General features: G+C 36.8%; 1 protein-coding gene across 2 annotated transcripts; it reads left to right on the plus strand.

The window, feature by feature from the left end:
* Window positions 1-2151: 2151 nt before the first annotated feature.
* Window positions 2152-9955, plus strand: LOC110925207 (COP9 signalosome complex subunit 1). Of its 2 annotated transcripts, none has more exons than XM_035987164.1 (6): window positions 2152-2670; window positions 7429-7749; window positions 7822-7942; window positions 9060-9141; window positions 9222-9456; window positions 9526-9955. In XM_035987164.1, the coding sequence occupies exons 1-6, from the start codon at window positions 2266-2268 to the stop codon at window positions 9700-9702; spliced, it is 1341 nt and encodes a 446-aa protein (XP_035843057.1). In that variant the 5' UTR covers window positions 2152-2265; the 3' UTR covers window positions 9703-9955. The 2 variants fall into 2 exon arrangements, with proteins under 2 accessions (XP_035843057.1, XP_022024866.1); XM_022169174.1 differs by having other exon boundaries at window positions 7822-7938; window positions 9056-9141.
* The last annotated feature ends 12669 nt before the right edge of the window (window positions 9956-22624 follow it).

The raw sequence follows: 22624 nt of genomic DNA on the forward strand, positions 1-22624 counted from the left end.
CTATATGTACTTGCTTGGTGGTATACGGCTGGGATAAATTGTATAAATTTGCTCAAGTAAATACTTTTAACTTATTTCCCGTATACGAGCTTGGGGTACGGTATATAAAAATACCGCTTGGTCGGGCATTGAATTTTTAATCGTATGAAAGTTAATTTATTTGATATAACCTGTTTAAATTATTTTGTTTGCTTAAAACCTTGGGGGGGTTAATGACCATGTCCCGGATATCCTTGGCATCATTCATGAAATGGCCGCGACCTAAGCACGGGGTGTAGGCGTACACCTGACAGCTGCATATGTAAAAACTGGTAATCCACTTAAAGGAATAACCTTGTGGGCATTATACCTGTGGTGTGTCTTTTAATCTTTAACCCGGTATACAGGCCGGGCAACTGAATGTATAAGAAACATGTAATTCTTTTACAAGTATTATATACAAATAATTATCCCAAGTTATAAAATGTTTTGTGCCTTGTGCATTCAAATTAATTTTCTAAACCTTTTTCAAAATAAGTCAGTTAAATTGTATTTACCAGTGTAAACTGACGTATTTTCCCAAAAAGGCTAAGTACAGGTACTAATCGGAATAGACTGGCCACTCCTAGCATCAATAAAGAGTCTCGCAAGCTTAGGTGTTAAAATCTGTTGAACAATTATCTTTTATTTGATCCGCCTGTGGATCAATTACATTCCGTTTGTAATACTTTGATATTACTTTATATCGGATTGTAATATAATTATCTTTTGCTTCCGCTGTGCATTTAAATTGTGTTGTTTGACTATGATAATATCAACTACGTCACGATACTCCCCACCGGGCCCACCGGTAATACGTGGCAATATCGGGGTGTGACACAAGCTCGGCTCGTTTATTATCTATTAATTAATATACTAAATAAAAATAATATAAATAATAGACTTTTTCGGCTTGCGAACTCGATAAGTGAAACTCGGGCTTGGGCTCGTTTACTAAATAAGCTTAGTTTTAGGTTCGAGGTCGGCTTGTAAACAAGTTTAAATAAGCTCTGCTCGACTCGGCTCGTTTACACTAAGGCTTGATAAGGCTTGACAAGGTTCGACGAGTCTAACGAGCTTCACATGTGAGGCGCGAGCTCATGCTCTATAAAAAAACGAGCTTTATTTTAGTCTCAAGCTTGGCTCGGGCTCGATAAGGCTCGGCTTGTTTCGAACTTTTCTCGAGCCGGTCTCGAGTCTCTCGCGAGCCGCTCGGCTCGTTTGCACCACTAAGTTTCAGTGTCCGAATACGTACTAAAATTCGAATATCTGAAATTTCGGATATCCGATCGGATGTCCATATATCCAATTTTTATTTAATTTTTATTTTTTAATATTCATAACCAAATATTTCGGATAGTTTCAGTTATCCGAATATACATTTTTGGATTTTTTCAGATATCTGAAAAAACAAATTTGTTATCCGGAATATCCAAAAATTTTTAAAATCATTATTCGAATTTTCGGATAGTTTAAATTTGGATATCAGATAATTCGGATTGAATATTTGGATACGGATAATTTTGAACACCCTAGCGACCAACCTCATTGATCAAGTGTATGGTCCATACCGTATTGAACAAGATCTTTTAATAAAACATCTCTTGCAAGTGGGAATCCATATACTTTCTCAAAAAATGTATCAACATTAAAATTGTATTTTCTATAGTCTATACTACCAAATCAACTGTACATTTTCTATAGTCTATACTACCAAATCAACTGTTTTAAGCATCTTCACCTGGGTAGTACAATGTTTAATAAAAATGTTTCATTGTAGATACTGTATTATGCATTTTAGGTAGTTTTTATAGTTCATGCATTTTTATAAAGACTCGGTATAAGGCTATACCGTGAAATCAAATCAAAACCAAACTGTTTGTAACTGTTCGGTTTTATTTTTTAATGTTTTGTTTTCGATAATAAAAAACCGTTTCTAACGCTTTGGCTCACGGTTTGACCCAATAACTGTAAAAACCGGACCGTGAACACCCTAGACTAGAAGACATTAGAAACCAAGGACTAAAATTGAGAAAGTTCATATAAAGAAGGGGCCTTTTGAGCATACGTTTTAATTTAGAACATATACCGGGCTCACTCAATACTTTATGGGCCTTCAACATGTACAAAACAAGCCCAATAATCATACGACACCGTTTTGCAACATCTCAGTCTACACTCAACACAGAGTCCTGAATCAACAGGCGACTGAAACCCTCAACTCGAAACCCTACAAACCCTACAATAATGGAGACCGAAGAAGAAGCATCCGGAACGATGACCGACGAGATCTACACGAACGGCGGCGACGACGAACCGTTATCACAGCAGCAGCAACGGCGGCCGATCATCAGCGGCGAACAACTCGACATCGAGGCGTACGCCGCCTTATACACCGGCCGTACGAAAATCTCGCGGTTAATGTTCATCGCCGATAAATGTGATAACGTTTCGATGCAGTTAGAGGCGCTTCGAATGGCGTATGAAGAGATTAAGAAGGGAGAGAACACACAGTTGTTTAGAGAAGTTGTTCAGAAGATTGACGGGCGGTTAGGTCCGAATTATGGTCCGGATTCGGGTTGGATGGATGCGGTGGATCGTAGAGCGGATCAGAGGAAGGAGAAGCTTGAGAATGAGCTTAATGCTTACAGAGTATGATGTTATTTACTTTTAGGTTTATGTTTTTAGGTTTAGGTGTTATGTGTTAAGATTGATTGAATACAAATAGATTTTACTTGCTAAGGATACAAATAACTAGAGTAATTATGCTAACAGCAGAGTAATTAATAATTTATTATTACTTCATTTTTAGTGTAATTACTCTAGTAATAAAAACTACTTTAGTTATTTGTACATGATCCCATTCATCAACAGTTTAATATTGGTTTAGTTTTTTTTTGAGCCTGTTTGAGAATTCTATGATATAGGAGTTATGGTATTGAAGGAAAAAGTTAGGAATAGCAGCCTAGAGATTTTGAAGTTCTTAGTTTTAAAAACTTTGTTTAGGTTTATAGGGTTTTAGTACATTGTATATTGAAAGGGGAAATTGTTGAAAGTTGTTGTTCCTGTTGATTGTAGTTGTTATGGAGCCTAAATACGGGTGAAGTTGTAATAATGTACAAGTTTTATAGGGAAATATGCTAAATAAGTGCAAGATACATGAGTCATGTCGCGGTTTTTGGTACCCGTTATTGTTTGTGTGGTTTCGAAGTTGGATGCATTTGTGTTATACCAAGAAAAAGAAGGCTATTTGCTTTAGGGGAACCCGACTTTTGATGATTGCAGAAGATAGGAGATAAACTATAACATAGCTGTCATAGGCGATCACCTAGTGTTCCTAGGCGACCAAAGAGTACTTTTTATATCCTAGGTACAAAAGCTACTATCTTGGAATTTGAAACCATAATATACCATAATTATCAAAGGTGTGAGGTGCACTCAAGGCGCTTAGGCTCCCCCTTGGGGCCTAGGTGAGAGGCGCAAAAAAACCACAAGCATGAGAAAAAAAGTGCAAATAAATAAAAACATGAAAAACAATATTATGTGTTGAAAATAACTCTTTCTTCAAATACCAAAAATATTCCAATACCATATTAAAGTACCACAATCATTTTAAATTACCAAAATATCTCAATAATAAATTGTTCATATTTGAAAAAGGATAGAAGTTCAAGAAATAGTAAAACTTTAATGTCAAAAGTTCATCAGTTATCAAAATCATCAAATCATCGGAGTCGTCATCAACATCAATTGCGTGATCTTTTACAGTTGCATCCACTTGGTCTTCCTCGGAGTCTTCATCAATTAATGTCCTTGAAGTAGAAGGCCATGAAGTAGACGGCTTTGAATATCTTGTTTGTCTACCCTCTCCTGCTTCACTTGCTGCACCTACATCCCAGGCCAAATTTCCATCATTATCAAAGACTTTGTCTTCATTTCATTCATCTTTCCTATCAACCACTCATTGCTATCATCAATTTCATTCAACTATATGGGATCATAGGCTACATCCGCATCGTGTATATCCTTAAGCATCTTGTTGTATTTAACATGCACAAGATCATGCAATTTCTTGTGTTCTAAGCATCTTGTTGTATTTAACATGCACATGATCATGCAATATCTTGTGTTCTAGACGATTCCGCTACGGGCAAGGGATGGTGAAGTTGGCAGTTGCCGCAGTTCCATCTTTTTAATAATTCCGGACACAACAATGTGATCCTTGTTATCTTCTCCTCTCAAAGCTGATGCCATTGCAGTTTTTAGCTTTTTCCATACCTTTATAGGCATAACTCAACGCGGGTTTTTCTCGTTGTTGACGAGTCTAAGCACTCGAACAAGAGGACCCGTGATTTTCAGAGTGAAAAGAACATCGTTTCAGAAACTAGGAGTGAAAACAATGTCATTCGCTCTTGCTCTTTTACGTTCTTGAGCTCACTTACTTGTTGTCCATTGTTCACGTGCAAAAATAGTTCTTAGTGTAGACTTATGTTTTGCAAGCTTTGCAATGTAAGAAATGTGATTGCAAACATTGCTACAACACCTTGTTAACTCATTATTTTTTGTAAATTCCCTCATCATGTTTAACACATCAGTACGGTTATAAATATAACCAACAAGGAAAACAACCTTTTCAATTGTTTTTTCACCTATGCAATCTTACCGATATCTTCTAACATTTTACCAAGCAATGAATGAAATCGATGATAGCACTGAGTGGTTGACAAGGAAGATGGGTGAAGACGGAGTTTTTGATGATGATGGAAGTTTGACCTGGGATGTTTTAGAGCAACAAGCGAGGCGGGGAGGGTAGACAAACAAGATCTTCATAGCCATCTACTTCAAGGCCGTCTACTTCAAGGACATTAATTGATGAAGACTCCGAGGAAGACCAAGTGGATGCAACTGTAAAAGATCACGCAATTGATGTTGATGACGACTCCGATGATTTTGATAATTGATGAACTTTTGGCTTTAATGTTTTACTATTTTGAACTTGTTTTGTTTTCAAGTATGAACAATTTGCTATTGGTATATTTTGGTAATTTAAAATGATCGTGGTACTTTATTATTATAAAGATTATGGTATTGGAATATTTTGGGTATTTGAAGAAAGTGTTACTTTCAATACATAATATTAATTTTTATGTTTTTATTTATTTGCGCTTTTTTTCCTCAGGCTCGTTTTTTTTGCGCCTCTCGCCTAGGCAGAGTCTAAGCGTCTTGAGTGCGCCTCACGCCTTTGATAACTATGAAGCATAATGAGGAAGATATATTCAATCAACACATAAGTAATAAAAGTTGTTTAAATATCATTGTCTTGACTCTAGAGCTTACAGTTATATAATCACATGCTTGTCTTTCTTTCCTTATCCCACTATGATACATGTTTGGGTCTATGTTGTCAAAGACGCAAGGCGCAGGCGAGGCGCATCGGCCTCGCCCGGAGCCTAGGCGCAAGGCGCAAAAAAAGTGTGGGCTTTTTTAAGAAAAGCGCACATAGAGAAAAAAAATATAAAAAATATGTTATGCTTTGAAAATAAATAAGATTCCACATATAAATTTAAAAAAAAACCTATCATACATGCCATTTAAGATCATGTAGCTACTAGTTAGTAGCAAAAATGAGTTTCTGAGCTTGAATTTGGTTGAACTCGTGCGGACACGAATGCAGCTCCGGAAACCCTGGCCCGCGTGAGCCAGTTTTTGCACGCACTCGGTTTCGTTTATGGTCATTTGTTCTGCTTTACCTTTTTTCCCTGCGCCTCAACCACGTTTTTTGCGCCTAGGCGCTCGCTTTTTGCGCCTCGGAATCGTTTTTTTCAAAAAAAGCCCATTTTTGCGCCTAGGCTACCACCAGGCGCTGTAGGTGCGCCTCGCTGCGCCCGGGCGCCTAGGCGCGCGCTTTTTGCGCTTTTGACAACATAGGTTTGGGTAATGAGGAAACTGTAACTCCTTAGCAGAAAAGTGGTGATCGAACAAAGGGAGAATGAGGAAGACATAATACGAGGTGACATCTTTGTAGCTTCATCACAGAAAAATTAGTCGAAGATTCTTTTGAAATGGCTTACATCTCTTATTGTTCGGTGTTACCATCTCATTTTCCCTTATTAACAAAAGCATGTTTTCTTTTCAATGCAATCTTAACTATTTGTTCGACTAGTGGTTCTTCATTCCACTGCAAGGAAGCGGGGTGATTTAGAGTTTGCTTCGCAAATATGGATGATCAAACTGGTTAGATTGCATTGAAAAGGATATGTGCTTTTGTTAAGAAACGGAAAAAGAATGAGATGGCCACAATCGCAATAAGAGAACTGAGCCATTTCAATAGAATCTTTTGACTTACTTTTTCATCATGTTTGTATGATGAAGTTACTATGATGTCACCTAGTATTATGTCTCTTCTTCTACAATCATCGGTATATGGAATTTCTTTTAAATGCTTTGTCTTCTTCCTTCTTCAATCATCGATCACCACTTGTTCAAGCAAAGACATATATAATAGGACCCATTTCTATATGACGGTTTGCATCTATGAAGTCTTGCTTGGTAGAAATTGTAACCCTTTAGCAGAGATTGTGTTAGCTTGTAGCCTGATAAAGTATCATCCTTTAAACAGAAATCACGATCCCTGAACAAATATGTATTTATGTGTAGGGCTGCAAACGAACCAAACGTTCGGCGAACAGTTAGTGAACCGTTCGGCGGGAAGTTCGTTTGTGTTTGTTCGTTTATTAAACAAACGAACACGAACATGAAATTTCGTTCGTTTAATTAAATGGACAAACATGAACAGAGCCCGTGTTCGTTTATTTATGTTCGTGAACGTTCGGTAACATGTTCGTTTGTGTTCGATAGTTCATTTGTGTTTTTAGTTTTTATATATATTTAAATACTTCAAAATTCCGACAAATTATATATCTAATAAGTGTCAGTGTATTATATATTCTGTTCATGAACGATTGTTTGTGTTCGTTTGTTTCCATTTGTGTTCATGAACATTAGTTTGTGCTCATTTGTGTTTGTTAACGTTCGTTGCCTAAAATTAACAAACACAAACGAACACGAACAAGTTCATTTCCTTAACAAACGAACACGAACATAAAATCTCGTTCGATAAGTGTTCGTGAACGGTTCGCGAACAAACAAACACGAACAAGGTCTTGTTCGTGTTCGTTCGGTTCGTTTGCAGCCCTATTTATGTGTATGATAGAAGGTGGTAGTGCTTAATAACTTCAGTGGAATTAGATATATCTAACTGTATGGTAGATTTTAGTAATCTATTGACCACTTAATCCACGATCTATGATGTTAAACATGCTTGAAGATGTCTGGGAAACCGGTATTTTCTGTAAATATGTATTTATCTATCACTGCATGCCATTGGCCAACTTTTTCCTATTGTTACAGACAAATTTGATTAAAGAGAGCATAAGAATGGGGTACAATGACTTTGGAGACTTCTACTATGCCCATGGTGCGCTTGGGGATGCGTTCAAGAATTACGTTCGAACCCGTGATTATTGCACAACTTCCAAGCACATCATACATATGTGTTTGAATGCAATTTTGGTCAGCATTGAGATGGGCCAATTTGCGCATGTTACAAGCTACGTCAGTAAAGCCGAGCAAAACAAAACGGATCTTGATGCCATCACGGTTGCTAAACTACAGTGTGCTGCTGGACTTGCTCACCTGGAGGCTAAGAAGTACAAGCTTGCTGCCCGCAAGGTTTCTCTTATCTATTACATTTGATTATTAATCTTACCAATTTGTCGCACAATCTCATCGGTGTTTTGACAGTTCTTGGAAACAGCTCCAGAATTGGGAAACAACTACTCAGAAGTTATTGCAGCTCAAGATGTTGCAACATATGGTGGACTTTGCGCTCTTGCAAGTTTTGACCGTGCAGAGCTGAAGGCAAGTCTTTTATAGTTCATTAATTTACCATCTGACCGTTTGATAATATTATATGCTTGATGTATATACATAGGTGTGTGTTTAAATGAGAATTAATAGGAAGCATTTTTTCACCGACTGTTTGTTGAATCATTTTACTTGTAGTGTATTCGCTGGCGAACAAAATGTTTTCCGACGGTTCTCAAATATTTAGTGCTTCTTATTTGAGCCCAACAATATATGTATAGAGGGTTGTTCAATACATGGTCGTTTTTAAGTAGAGAACTGTGAGAATCGCGTAAGGCATATAATCGAACACATTTTTTTGTTCATGATCGTTTATTAAGAAAATGGGTATGTTTGTGTTTGTTTATGTTCGTTCGTTTAAAACCTAAATGAACAGTTCACGAACATGAACAAACAAACTTAAACGAACATAATTTAACAAACAATAAACAACACAAATGAACATAATTGAAGAAAACAAACTTAAACGGACATAATTTAACAAACAATAAACAACACAAATGAACATAATTGAAGAAACATAAATGAACACAATTTACTAAACATAAACAAACATAAAGTATTTTTTTTTTATGTAACTTAGTGATTAATTACGATAAATTCCATTGAAAAAACCCATTTTTATTACTAGAAAGCCCAATTACCAATTAGTTATATTTATATAGGTAGATAGAAAGTTCCTTTTATGTATTATATTTATATAAATATAGCTACTTATGTATTTAAAATGAAACGAACATAAACGAGCGGACATAAACAAATGTAAATAAACAAACATGAACGGATGTTCCCGAACATAAATGAGCGAACAAAACGTGTGTTCATGTTCGTTCGTTTAATTAAATGAACAAAAAGTTGCGTTCATGTTCGTTCGTTTTTTAAATAAACGAACATAAACGAACTTCTTGCCGAACAATTTCATGAACAGTTCGTGAACGTTCGGTTTGTTTACAGGCCTATTCTTTCCTTCTTCCACTATACCTGACAAGCAGTACCTGCCACCTGCAAGTGTTTATACGGTTCCCTACTAAAAATCTGTTCTTGTAGTGGTCGTGCCTGTATACAAACACACATACATATATAGGTCTAATTTAATACTCTCATTTGGCAGGCAAAAGTAATAGACAATATTAACTTTCGTAACTTCCTAGAGTTGGTGCCCGAAGTGAGGGAGCTTATCCATGACTTCTATTCAAGGTATGTTTACATACCGCTCTATAACGTATAACCGCTGTCTATTTTACACATTAAGGTATCATATACCCACATTGCTGCAGCCACTATGCCTCGTGTTTAGACTACCTCGGGAACCTTAAAGCAAACCTGCTGCTGGACATCCATTTGCATGACCATGTTGAGATGCTTTATACTCAAATCCGTAACAAAGCCTTAATTCAGTATACTCATCCGTTTGTATCGGTTGATCTGAACATGATGGCCGATGCTTTCAAAACGACTGTAGCGGGGCTACAAAAAGAACTCGAGGCTTTAATTACCGACAATCAAATTCAGGTAAGCATTTTAAATCTTGCTTATTCACATAAAAAAAGTACATGCTAATTTATTGAAACTGTGTTACAGGCAAGAATCGACTCGCACAACAAAATTCTGTATGCTCGTCATGCAGATCAAAGGAAAGCAACTTTCCAACGAGTTTTACAGACAGGGGTTGAGTTTGATCGAGATGTTAGGGCCATGTTGCTAAGGGCAAATCTCATCAAACATGATTATAACCTCAAGGCATCAAGGAAGATTTGAAACCCTTATATTGCATACGTTCAAAGTGTTTTATCGTTTTAGAAAAAATCTTGAAATGAAATGCAATCACATGGTGTCGGTTCTTTTAGGGATCTTGTTTTGATCATGTTTATGTTGTAAAAACCCAAGAGAGGTGTTTGGGGTTCTTGGATAAGACTTGTATGTTGCATGATCTCAGGTTAAGATTGGTGTTTATAAGTTCAGAATTGGATTGGATTTGCAGCGTTATGAAGTTTATTATACTGTTGATGAATGCTTGTTGTTTGTGTCGATCAAACTTTGTAATTTTGTATCTGGTACATTCAACTCATGTGCTCAAAGTCCCAAAATATGTTCAAGCAACGAATGCATCTGACTCATCTCTTCAACCTGTTTATGAAATTTGTAACTTGCCAAGAAGCTATTAGGTATGATCATGTTGGTAGTGGTGGACCTAGGAATTTTTTCCTGCGGAAAATTTTTAAAGATTTTAGGCTCCTAGCTATATATATATTTTTTTTGCTTCATTGCGGGTTGGATCGGGTCGTATTGGCGAAGCTTGGGGGTCGATTTTTCCCAATTCGGGGGGGGGGGGGGGGCGAAAACGTAGGAATAGGAATTTTAATTTCATAGGAATAGGAATTTAGGTCGTATTTTAATAAAAATCAGAGTTTACTTAATTTTATTTTATTTTTTTTTTTGTAAATTCATAAGATTTTTTACTAAGGGGTGTGGTCGAAAATTTCCAAGGGGTGCAGTCGGGATTTTTGCCGGAAATTAACACTGTTTTTTTTTTATCAAGGGGTGCGTCCGCCCACCTTGGCCAAGGGGTGGGTCCGCCCCTGGTTCATTGGCAAGTCAAGAGTGTTCGGCAGATAAGAGTTTTACAAAGTTATAAACGTGATGGACTGAACACGCAAGTTATATTTTCTATAAAGTTATAAAAAGATGGTTTGAACGCACAAGTTATGTTTTTTTCTTTCTAAATTCTATGATAAAAAAGTTGACTCGTTTAATTACCTATAACTAGGGGTGTGCAAAAAACAAAATTAACCGACCCTTAACCAAATTAACCGAAAAAACCGAACCAAATCAAAAACTGATGGGTCGGTTAATGTTTTTTCTAAAAACCGAAAGTAGCGAGTCGGTTATGGTTATCAAGATTTCTATACCCAGCATAACCGAACCAAACCGACATGTAGTTAAATCTTAGTTAGATTTAGGACTTTTCACTATTTTTTCAATATTTGATATTTTTGTTGAACATATTTAGTATTAGAGGTTATTTCATATTGTATTGGTTGATGTTTATTTGAATTTAGATGAAGATATCATATTACTTTGTTTGAATATTCGATATCAATATTATAGATTATATGTATTTTTAATACTATTCAATATACTAATGCATAGTAATATGTAATAAAAATTAATTCCATGTTAAAAAAATTAAGCTATTTAGGTAGGCCTAAATTCATGGTTAATCACCTATAACCGACCCGCTATGACCTTCAAAACTGATTAACCATAACCAATCGGTTATGGTTGTTGTTATTAGTTAACTACACATAACCAACCCGCTATGACCTTCAAAACTGATTAACCACAACCATCATAACCAATCGGTTATGGTTATTGTTATCCGTTATTGTTATGGTTATGAGCGAAAACTGACCCAAACTGATCCACGCACACCCCTAACTATAACTACAAAACCAACGTGGGGGAATAGTGTTAGGCTGCTGCCTGACACTTCCCATTGGTCCGGGTATATTACTATTTTACCCTGAGTTTAAAATTGCGAATTTGCACCATGTTCAAAGTTACGATTTTGCCCCTTGTTAAAAATTACAGTATTATCATCGATTTAGCTTTTGGCAAATTACGATTTTACCTCAATTCAGAATTACAATTTTGCCCGTATTGCCATCGTTGTAGTTTTTTTAGAAGGTGTAGGAGAATAGTGCCAGACTGCTGCATGGCACTCCCCCATTGGCCCGGGTATGTTACGATTTTACCCCCAGTTCAAAATTACGAATTTGCCCCTGTTCAAATTTACGATTTTGCCCTGGTTCAAAATTACAGTATTTTCATCGCTTTAGCTTTTAGAAAATTACGATTTTTCCCCATTTGCCAAGAAAACTCACTAACACATCTTTCTTTAGATGTAATATTTTTATGTTATTTATCGGAAAGTTCTTGTATGCATCAATGCATAGGCTTTCATGTTTCTATTTATATCGTTTATGTTGAAGCAATAGTTATGTTAGTTAGAGTGAGAAGGAAATGTACGAAAGGGATGATGATATAAACAGTAAACTTAGTGTACTCGTGGTCGCACATTGACTGACTACATATACAAATGTAAGATGGGGGAATAGTGCCAGGCAGCTGCCTGACACTCCCCCATTGGACCAAACTTTTTTTAACTTTATTTTATTCACAGTTTAAAATTACGCTTTCGTCCTTCCTTTAAAAATACGGTTTTGCCCCCAGCTCAAAATAAAATCATAATTTCGCCCCTAGCTCAAAATTACGCTTTCGCCCTCGGCTAAAAAACTCATTTTTAGTTTTGCTCCCAGTTTAAAATTACGGTTTTATAATTTCGCTGTCAGTTCAAAATTACGTTTTTTCCCCAGTTCAAAATAAAATTATGCTTTTGCCCCCAACTCAAAATTACGATTTTGCCCTCGATTCAAAATAAAATTGTGGTTTTTTCTCTAGCTTAAAATTACGATTGTGCCCTTAGTTTAAATTTATATTACGCTGTTACCCCAAGTTCAAATTTACAAATTTGCCCCTGTGAAAATTTACAATTTCGCCCCTGATTCAAATTTACTACCATCACTTTAACTTTTGGCAAATTACGATTTTACCCCAGTAAAAAGAATACAACTTTCCCGCAGTTAAAAATTACAATATTGTCATTGTTTTAGTTTTTTTTAATCAAAACTATAAAAATGTTTTGTTTTAATTGGTTGACTCGATTTAATTGTTTTTTCATGTCAATGAGCTGCCTAACACTCACTCATTATTCGGCCATCGCCCCGCAACGCGGGCGGTGCATCTACTAGTTGTATATATTTATAAGTTTCAGTTCTTGGATTTGCTTATAATAATATATTATTTGTAAGACGAACAAGATAGTTCAGCAAGAAATAAGCAGAAATTTGTCCATATTGTTTGAATTATATGTAGTTTTTTGTTTTAATATGTGAGTGCAGGGATATAAGTCTTGTGGGCCCATACAGGGCTGACATTTGGGTTGTCAACTTGCCATGTTCAATTGCTTAGGGTGAGAGGGCACTCTCCTAAGAGGGGAGTCCCCTCTCTTACACACCACCAATCAGCTAGTGCCACGTTAACTCTCCTCTTAAACTCCTCTAACACCCCAATTTGATGGCGGCACTCCCCTCTTAGGGGGCTTGGGTTTTTTTTTATTTGTTGTAAAATTATGCATGTTTATAAATTAAAAAAATATTAATAAAAATAAAAATTAAATAAAAGACATTTCATTAAATTAAAAAAAACAAACTAGAAAAATAAAAATTACATTCAAAGTAGAAAAATAAAAATTACATTCAAACTAGAAAAACATAAAAACAAACTACTCGTCGTCGGAACTCACTTGAAGGTGAGGTAGATCTAAACTTCCGAGATGCTCAACGAGATCGTGTTTTAGTCTCCAATGCGTGTCTTCGTCAATGAGCTCGCTATAAGCTGTATCATCGAAGACGGGTTGACGGGTTCGACTGGAGGATCTTGAATATGTACCGGTGCTATCGCCATTCCGTCGTCTTTTATAATCATGTTATGTAAAATAAGGCACATATACACGATGGACCTTATCTTTTTCACCGTTTTCGAATGCGTTGGACGATTTAGTATTCCCCACTTCGCCTTTAACACACCAAACGCCTGTTCCACATCTTTTCTTGCGGCCTCGTGTTGCCTCTTAAACTTTTTCTCATTCGGGATGTGAGGATATGGAAAAGACTTCACAAACACGGACCAGCTAGGGTAGATCCCATCAGTAAGATAATACCCGCGTTTGTATAAGTGGTCGTTCACCTGAAATGGACAATTTGGCGCCGTTCCGTTTCGTTGAGTAAGAAATAATGGAGATTGTTGCAGCACGCTGATGTCGTTTTGTGAACCCGCCGGGCCACAAAAAGCATGCCAAATCCACAAATCTTGAGACGCCACCGCTTCTAACATAACCGTCTGGTATTGATGATCACCCCTCATGTATTGTCCACGCAATTCTGTGGGGCACATTCTCCAGACGAAATGTGTACAATCCAGACTACCCAACATACCAGGTAGGTGATGCCTCTCCTCATGAGCCTGATACAATAGCGCAACGTCGTGGCTCGTTGGTCTACGTAAGAATTCTCCGGCATACATTTTACAGACCGTCTCGCAGAAATATTCAAGGCACTCACGAGAGGTCCTTTCAGACATATTTAAATACTTGTCGTTTTCGTCTGGTGGGTTACCGGTTGCAAGTTGTTTAATCGCCGAAGTAACCTTTTGCAACGGCGTGAAACTTTTCTTCATTCTCCCGTCTAAGCCCTCTTGAAACCACTCGTCATACGCTTTCACGTCACTAACAATTTTTAGGAACAAAGACTTGGACATACGAAATCTCTGACGAAAAGTATCGGCATTAAATTTTAGATTTTCAACAAAATAATCGGCCATGAGTGTCTCATGCCCTCCCTCACGATCTCGACAGACTATTTTTTTACTAAACGATGCCGTGTCTAGTAGCTCCGCTTGTTGGAAGAGATTTTGGAAGAAAATTAAGCTACCATCGCTTGACGATGCATCTTCATCATCGGGAAAGTCGGGTAGGGGAGAAAAAAACGGAAACTTGGAATCCATTTTGTGTTGTATTTGATAGATTTGTGAGTTTGAGAGTGGTGGGTGTGGTCAAAAATTTGATTAAGTTGGTTATATTTATATTGTTAAAAAATTGATTTTTTTTTAAATATGACCGTTGCCCAACGGTCCTCCATCGAATCTCGTGCCTTCAACGCGGTGACCCCCCCCTCCCCCCGATTACCCTCACCGATTCGGGTCCCCGCATGGATGGCGGCGGTGTTCCCAATCGGTGGATGTGGTCACCGAACCACTCCCCGCATTGTGCCCCGTTCACCCTTATTATGCAGGCTGTGTTCAGACATTGGGCTGATTTATTAAATCGATTTAAAAGACATATTTTCATGTGTGACTACTATCTCTAAAATCCTTGCTAATCGCTTAAAATGAGTTATAGGTTTGGTTATCTCCGACACCCAATCAACATTTCTAAAAAATAGAAATATTCTTGACAGACCTCTAATTGTGAACAAGATGATTTCAAGGATCAAAAAGTCCAAGAAAAAAGCTTTCATCAAAGTTGACTTTGATAAAGCTTATGACAATGTTCATTGGAAGTTCGTGTGAGACATTTTGGATCAAATGAATTTTCCTCTAAGGTGGATTAAATGGATCTTTGGGGTGTTGGAGTCGGCTAGATCCTTAGTTCTAGTTAACGGGGCGCCTACGTTCAATTTCCAATGCTTCAAAGGAATGAGACAAAGTGATCCTCTATCACCTTTCTTGTTCCTTGTTGTTATGGAGACTCTTGTGTGTATGATGAAGAAAGCTTGCTCTTTGGGAGCTTTTGATGGTTTTCGGATGCCAAATAATGGTCCTTTGATATAGCACCTACTCTACGCGGACGATGCCATCTTATAGGTGATTTTTCGCTTTTTAATATTAAGAATGTGGCTCGGTTGCTTAGATGTTCCCATGCATGCTCGGGGCTAAAAATCAATATGTTAAAGTCAAGGTGTGGAGGATTCCAAGATTGATTATATGGCCTCGGTCTTGGGATGTCAAACCAGTAAAATTCCATTTGTATTATTCCGGCCTTTTGGTTGGAGCGAATATGAACCGGGTAACAAATTGGAGATCCGTATATGACGTCGAAAATCGGCTATCGAAATGGAATGCATGCACTTTGTCTATAGGTGGAAGGGTTAGTTTAATCAAGTTGGTTTTGGAAGCTTACCAGCATACTATTTCTCTTTATACAAGCCCCGGTTGCGGCGACGAAGAGATTGGAAGCTATCATAAAGAAATTTCTTTGGGGTGGACATCATTGGGTTTCTTGGGATCGGGTGGCGAGTCCTATAGATAAAGGCGGGATAGGCTTACAAAAACTCAAAGCTTGTGGAAGTTGATGATTGAGACGATACAAATGAATAAAAAAAACTGGAATATGTTAGCATGCAATTGTGCAAATGGAAAGCAAAAGGGTACTAGGAGGATTAAAAATGCAAAACTACATGAAAGGTGCCATAGGCAATGGTAAAAACATAAGGTTTTGGGTGGATGGGAGCTTACCTCTCAAGGATTCCATGCCAAATTTGTTTTAGGTTGGAAGAAGATAAACTATGCCTTGTTGCTGATAGATTGTTAGAATATTAATTGGATTTGGAAGTGGAAAAATGACCTAGATACAGTAGCCGTATGGGTTTTCTCGAACAAGGATTCTAAAGTTGAAGATATAAAAATAGCATCAAAGCATATGGTTTTCTTTGGTTTAAAAATAATAAAAATAAAAATAGGTTCAGTGCATCTCATGGACGAATAAGATTTCTTGTAGTCGATGTAATTGGTTGTTTTGCAGCCTAGGCCCGTTGGCTAGGTGATGTTTACGAATGCAATTGATCTTTCAAAAAAAAAAAAAAAAAAAAAAACTCATGTATGACTAATTTAAGTCAGATATTATAACCTGACAATCTGCCAACTTGTTTGAATCTTTTTAATAAATGGATTGTTAGGGCAGTGTTTGCATTACACAATATGATATAAGTGTGTCCTTAAAGCTAACGACTTTAACACAAATAAATATATGGATTGTGTTCGGGTTCATAAGTTTAACCTGATAACATGATTTGTGTGTTTGTCACCCTCCGCCTATTAGTTACAAAATGCCTCATTGTATTTATTCTTCTGATTTATGGGTTGTGCATTCTCTCCCTTGATAGATGACATGATACAACAACTGCTCTATGATTCCCTTTTCTCCTCTAATAATTTTCTTTTCCAAATGTAACAAAACATGCGCAAGTTATTGCACCATGAATATGCATAATGGCTGTTCCATGGTCCAAATGTGAACATGGGTTTGCTTTCAAAATCACATCTGGTTACATGTCATGTTTTAACAGGTTATGCTTAGTCGGACATGAACGTAAATTAAAAAAAATATCGGAACTGAACCGTATAGTAAAGTATCAGTGCAATACAATTTAGTACAAAACCGTATTTATAATTTGCTTTGTTGACATGGATACGCAGGGTGTTCAGAATTCGATTCGGATTCGAAAAATTCGAAATTCAACTCGAATCGAATTAATTCGATTAATAAGGTAGGGTCTGAGGAGGGTAAAAAATACATCATCATCATCATGTTCAGTAAATCCCACCAATAGTAAAGCTAAGGTAGGGTCTGAGTAGGGTAAAATGTAGACAACATTGGACATAAGGCACATAAAACTTAGCAATTGAGACAAAAGATAGATCAGTGCATATACCCTCTTGTCTTTCGGCTATCAACGCCGCTACATGATGCATGATTAACCATCCTCCTCTTTTAACGTTATTTTCACGAAATTGGTAAAATAACGTTAAAATTTGTGCACTTTCACTTTTGCCCTCCAAGCGCCCACATATATATAAATTATTTGCGTATATCGCAAGCGGGGCGAAACATGTAAAAAAACGTTGAATTAAAATGAAACACATTAAACGCGTCAAAATTAGGCGACTGAAATAAAACAAGTCAAAAATGTTGAAACATACATGAAGAAGATATTTACAAAAGAATTTGTCATTTGATGGGTAGTTGTACAAACAATGCACTAAAATATATAGGTACATAAACTTTCTTTATAGAGAACCAGATTCTAATATAACTTCACATTTTTCTTATATATCCAAAAGATTTAAAACAAATGAAAAGTTACTAAAGAGCAAACTAGAACCGTTTCAAATTTAGTAAAATGGCAAATTACAACTAACTTGTTTAATATGTTTATGAAAACTCGAAACTAATTTCATGTGTGCTTTATTGAAATCTTTTCCCAGATGTAATTATGTAAAATCGTTAATAAATTTGAGAATCATATGTAAAGTACTTGTTAATCCTCATTAATAGCGATTTAGAAGAAAAGTAACAAAACTGCACTTAATGGATTGACTCATGCCACACCTTGAAGACACTAAACATATAGATAAAATTTCTAGGCAATTTGCTATTGTTTAACATCATACCTAAGCTTCACAATTCACCAAAATACATTTAAATGGGGAGGATGTGATCGTTTCTTTCATTGTAAACTACTTGATATATGTCAGTTACAACAAAGTTAGGTGTATAACATTTTAGTGTTTATTATTATTGCTATGGTTATATGAACTGAACTCATACATATGGGGATGGAATATAAACTATAATATGAGGCCAATAATTAGGACACTCCAACTTAAAAGATGATGATGTTACCATGGTTAAGTTAAGTAGAAAGATAAGAAGAACCCGGCCCCAACATTGAAAGAGAAGGTTAAAATCAAGTAATGGTGACATGATGGGGTAAATCATTTGGGGAGATTTGCCTAATAAAAACTTTTTAAAATATAAATTCTAAAATCCATACACTTCATATAAGCTAAAAAACTAATGTCAAAAAACAATAAAAACTGTAAACGATGATTTACAAAAAAATGTGGACAACTATGAAAATGTAACACAAATCTTTCTTCTCTCCACTGTCACGAAAAGTGTGTCGGTGTCAGTGTCAGAAAATGTTGCAGCTGTTAGTATAATTGTTGCAGTGAAAAAGTGTAACATGTGGGATGATGTCCATCCATTTAGTTTTCAGAGTACTCACATGAGATTTCTCCCTATATATATATATAGGGAGGGGCTCATGCGAGAACCACCCTTATTGTGAGAACCGCGAGAACCAATGTGAACACAACCTAAAATAGCTAAAAAAACCTACCCCCCCCCCCAAAAAAAAAAAAAAAAAAAAACCTAAACCCCCCACCCCCCAAGCTAAATGCTAAAAACTAAAACCTAAAAAAACCTAACCCCCCACCCCCAAGCTAAAATGCTAAAAACTAAACTCCCAAAAAACCTAAAAAAATCTAAAAAAATAAAAAAAAAATCTAATTTTTTTTTAATGTTTTTTATGCTCAAATCGCTACTTTTAGTGGCCAAATTTTTTTTTTAAATTTTTTTTGGCTTCGAAAAGTAGCGATTTTTATATAAAAAATATTAAATTTTTTTGTGTGATTTTTAGCTATTTTTAGGCATTTTTGGTGTGTTCACATTGGTTCTCGCGGTTCTCACAATAAGAGGTGGTTCTCGCATGATCTTCTCCCTATATATGTATGTATATTACATATGACCAATTGTTCATTTTATACGTGTAAGATGAACAATTACATACATGTTTATTACATATGTGTGATAACATATGCTCATTCTTTTTATAATATAACAAGACTATACTTTAATTAAAGATAAAATGGTCATTTTTGTGGTGTATTTTTTTATAAAAAATAATAATGTATAAAAAAGTTACGAAACTACAAAACATAAGAGAAATTAATTTAAAGAACTTAATTATAAAAAAAGATAATTTTACCATCTTGCAAAAGTTAAAAGATTAGACATACAACATTTTTTAAGGGAGTTAATATTCACACACTCCTTATATAGAGAGAGATAGAGTGAAAAGAAATGTGAAAATAAGATTTTGGGGTGTGAGAATAGTGAAAGCCTTTTTTTTAATGGCAAGAAGAGATTCTCATTCAACCAATAAAACCGACCCTTAGCAAGTTGCTAAGACGGCACAGATTACAGCAAACAAAATATGAAGAGAAAACTTAACATTTTACTATCCGTTTACATGTTATACGTAAAGCTACACCAATCGCTCCAAGATATTGTTGTGAACTTTGTTCTTTGCCTCATCTGGTTATATGAAGTTTCCTTTATCTCAACCACTATCTTTCGCATAGCTCCATTCCTGTTGCTAAATGTTTTGCCACTTTGAGTTAACCATAGATTCCATATCGTGATTAGGCATACCGCATGAGCCATTTTCTTCCTGTCTAGCCTCCATGTTAAAGCATTCACCTGATGCAACATTTCCTTTATTGATCCAGTGCTCCTTTCAAATGACACATATAACCAGTTGTATATTCTCCTCCATACCATATCGACAAAATTGCGACTACCATATCGACAAAATTGCGACATTTCCCTATTGATATAGACTAGGGGTGGCAAAAATGGATGGGTTGGGCAGGTTTGGGTAATGGGTTAGGATGGTTTGAGTTAGGATGTGTTTATTAAAAAATGGATTAGAATAGGTTTAGGTCAAGATGGGTTTTTGTTAAGATGGATTTGGGCATGATAGGCTAAAAATATAAATAAATAAAAAAATAAAAAATATAAAAAATATAAAAAATGTAAAAATAAAAAAAAAATTAAAAAAAACTTAAAAAAATAAAAAAGATTTAAAAAAATCAAAAATAAAAAATCAAAAAATAAAAAAACATAAAAAAAGGTTCAGTGCTTTTGAGGATTGTACGTCACGATGAACTTCATTTGGTACCGGGTACCGGTACCATCAAATCAGCCGGTCCAGCATAACTGTAACCCTTAGTTGTGAAAAAGGACATAATAGCCTTAACTGGGTGGGTCAAGCTCGACTGACTGGGCTTTATGCAGCTATAAATGCCAAGTCTTTCGACTATTTTCCCATTAAATTACCATAAATTGACAAATTGTTACAAAAAAAAAAAAACATGAGGGGTTGTATCGCGCTTACATTGTTGGGAAGGCTAACAACCGTGCCGCCAACCATCAGATTGTGCGCGAGTGGCGCACAGTGTGTAGAGAGCGAGCTGATTGGGAGAAGTACCGGGAGCGTTTGTTGAAACAAGTCCAAGACTTTGAACAGATGAAAAACACCTTTGCTGAGGAAAAGGCCGCCTTTGAGGCGGAGAAGAAGTCGGAAGAATGGGGGCGCGAAGGTCTGAAAAGCAAGCTCCAAGCTGCTGAGGAGCTGTTGTCTAAGGAGCGCTGAATGGAAGAAGGTATGTGAAAAAGACAACCAACGCATGTATGCTGCGCGTTCCAAAATTACCGACCTTGAGGCTCAAATGCCACTCTGAAAGGGAAGGTTGAGGAAGTTCAAGCAGACAAAGGGCGTGTTGAGGTCCAACAGATTTAACTCCTTTTTCGTCTTATGTTGTTTTTTACTTGTCAAGATATTGCTAACTCTTTGTTTCAACACTTGCAGGCTGAGTTGAATGTGCGTGTTGAGAGCAAGGATAAGGATTTGGCTGCAAAAGATGTGGAGATTGCAGAGTTGAAACGCCGATTGTTTGAGGCCCATGATAAGAACAAATCGTTAGAGATAGATCTTGAGGCCGAAAGGGTGAAGGTTGAGACCGCTGAAGAAGCGAAGAAGAAAGCCGAAGAGGCGCGCGATATCAGCACTTCTGCCCTGAATGTGGCTCAGAATAACTATGCCGAGGCCCAAACAATCGTTGACACGCTTGTTTCAGAATCCGAGTGGATGCGCAGTAGAGGAGTAGTTGTGGTGAGTTTCTCCTCTTTTGCCTTAGGTTTTGTTTATTGTTGTTTTGTTCTCATGATGTCCCTCCTTTTGTATAGATTGCCAACTCCATTCTGAATGCTACTGAGTTGGATGAGGCTGTTGCCGCGCTGATAGATGCCTCATGCGCCGTTGGGCATCGTGGTGGCTACCTAGAGTGCGCTCAGCATGTGGAAGCAGAGTTTGGCCAACAGTTTGATACTCATCACTGCTCAGTGGCTGATCAGGCTGATTCTATGCTTTCTCAAGTCGAAGAGGTTTACGAACATCTTTCATTACCTGTTACAGAGTTGGTCACTGATGTGTTAAAGCATGATGACTGGAGTACGCGGCTGAAGTCCATCATCGATCCTCCAGAGACTGTGGAGTTAACAGATGAAGAGGAGGCAGCTGGCGGTGATGGTGACGGTGGTAATGAAGCCGGCGGTGATGGTGGTGGTAATGAATAGACAGTACTTATAGGCTTTTGCCTTGTAATGTTTATCCTTTTTATCCTATGTAACATTGCGCGGTTACGGTTTTCTTAATAGAATCTAAGTTTACTTTTTATTGTTAAGTTACAATTATTGCATTGTTGTTAGAAACTTTGGTTAAATTAGCTCGAATAAATGTAAGTGTGGCTCGTGTATGACTGTTATTGCCCGGTCTCGCACTATGTTCACGGAGGACCATGGAGGCTTAACTCAAGAGCTCGTAATTTACTGAAGTGTTTTCGTGCTAATCAAAAGTTTAACATGCAATTGTAACGTAGAAGACATAGGATGATAATCATAAGGCACAGCCAACATTTGTATTAAGTAGCTAGAAACAGGCGCAAGGCCATCGTACGTAGTTGAAAAAGGAAAAGGCGCGTGGCCAACATAGATAATTAAAAGGCGCGCGGCCAACATAACTAGTAGAAAAGGCGCGTGGCCATACAAATACGGTAATCACATGTAGCACTTGCGTATTTGTTGCGCGTTCCAAGTGCGTGGGATTATGTGGCCATCTAAAGTGCGCAGTTTGAACGCCCATTTTCCTAGTGTCACACCCCTTTCTAAGGCGGAAGCACGAGGTGTGATCCTGAAAGGTTCTCATTGCATACGAATGGTAAACATACTACATGCTCGTAAAATAACTCCAAAATGCCATTGACATTACATATTCAAAACATAACATAAGTTTAGTGTTTACATCACAAGATAAAATATTGTCTGAAAAGTTTTACAACTTATTTCAAAGACCAACATCAAGGTTTTGATTCTTATATC

The sequence above is a fragment of the Helianthus annuus genome, chromosome 17 (assembly GCF_002127325.2).
Source record: "Helianthus annuus cultivar XRQ/B chromosome 17, HanXRQr2.0-SUNRISE, whole genome shotgun sequence".
Lineage (NCBI taxonomy): Eukaryota > Viridiplantae > Streptophyta > Magnoliopsida > Asterales > Asteraceae > Helianthus > Helianthus annuus.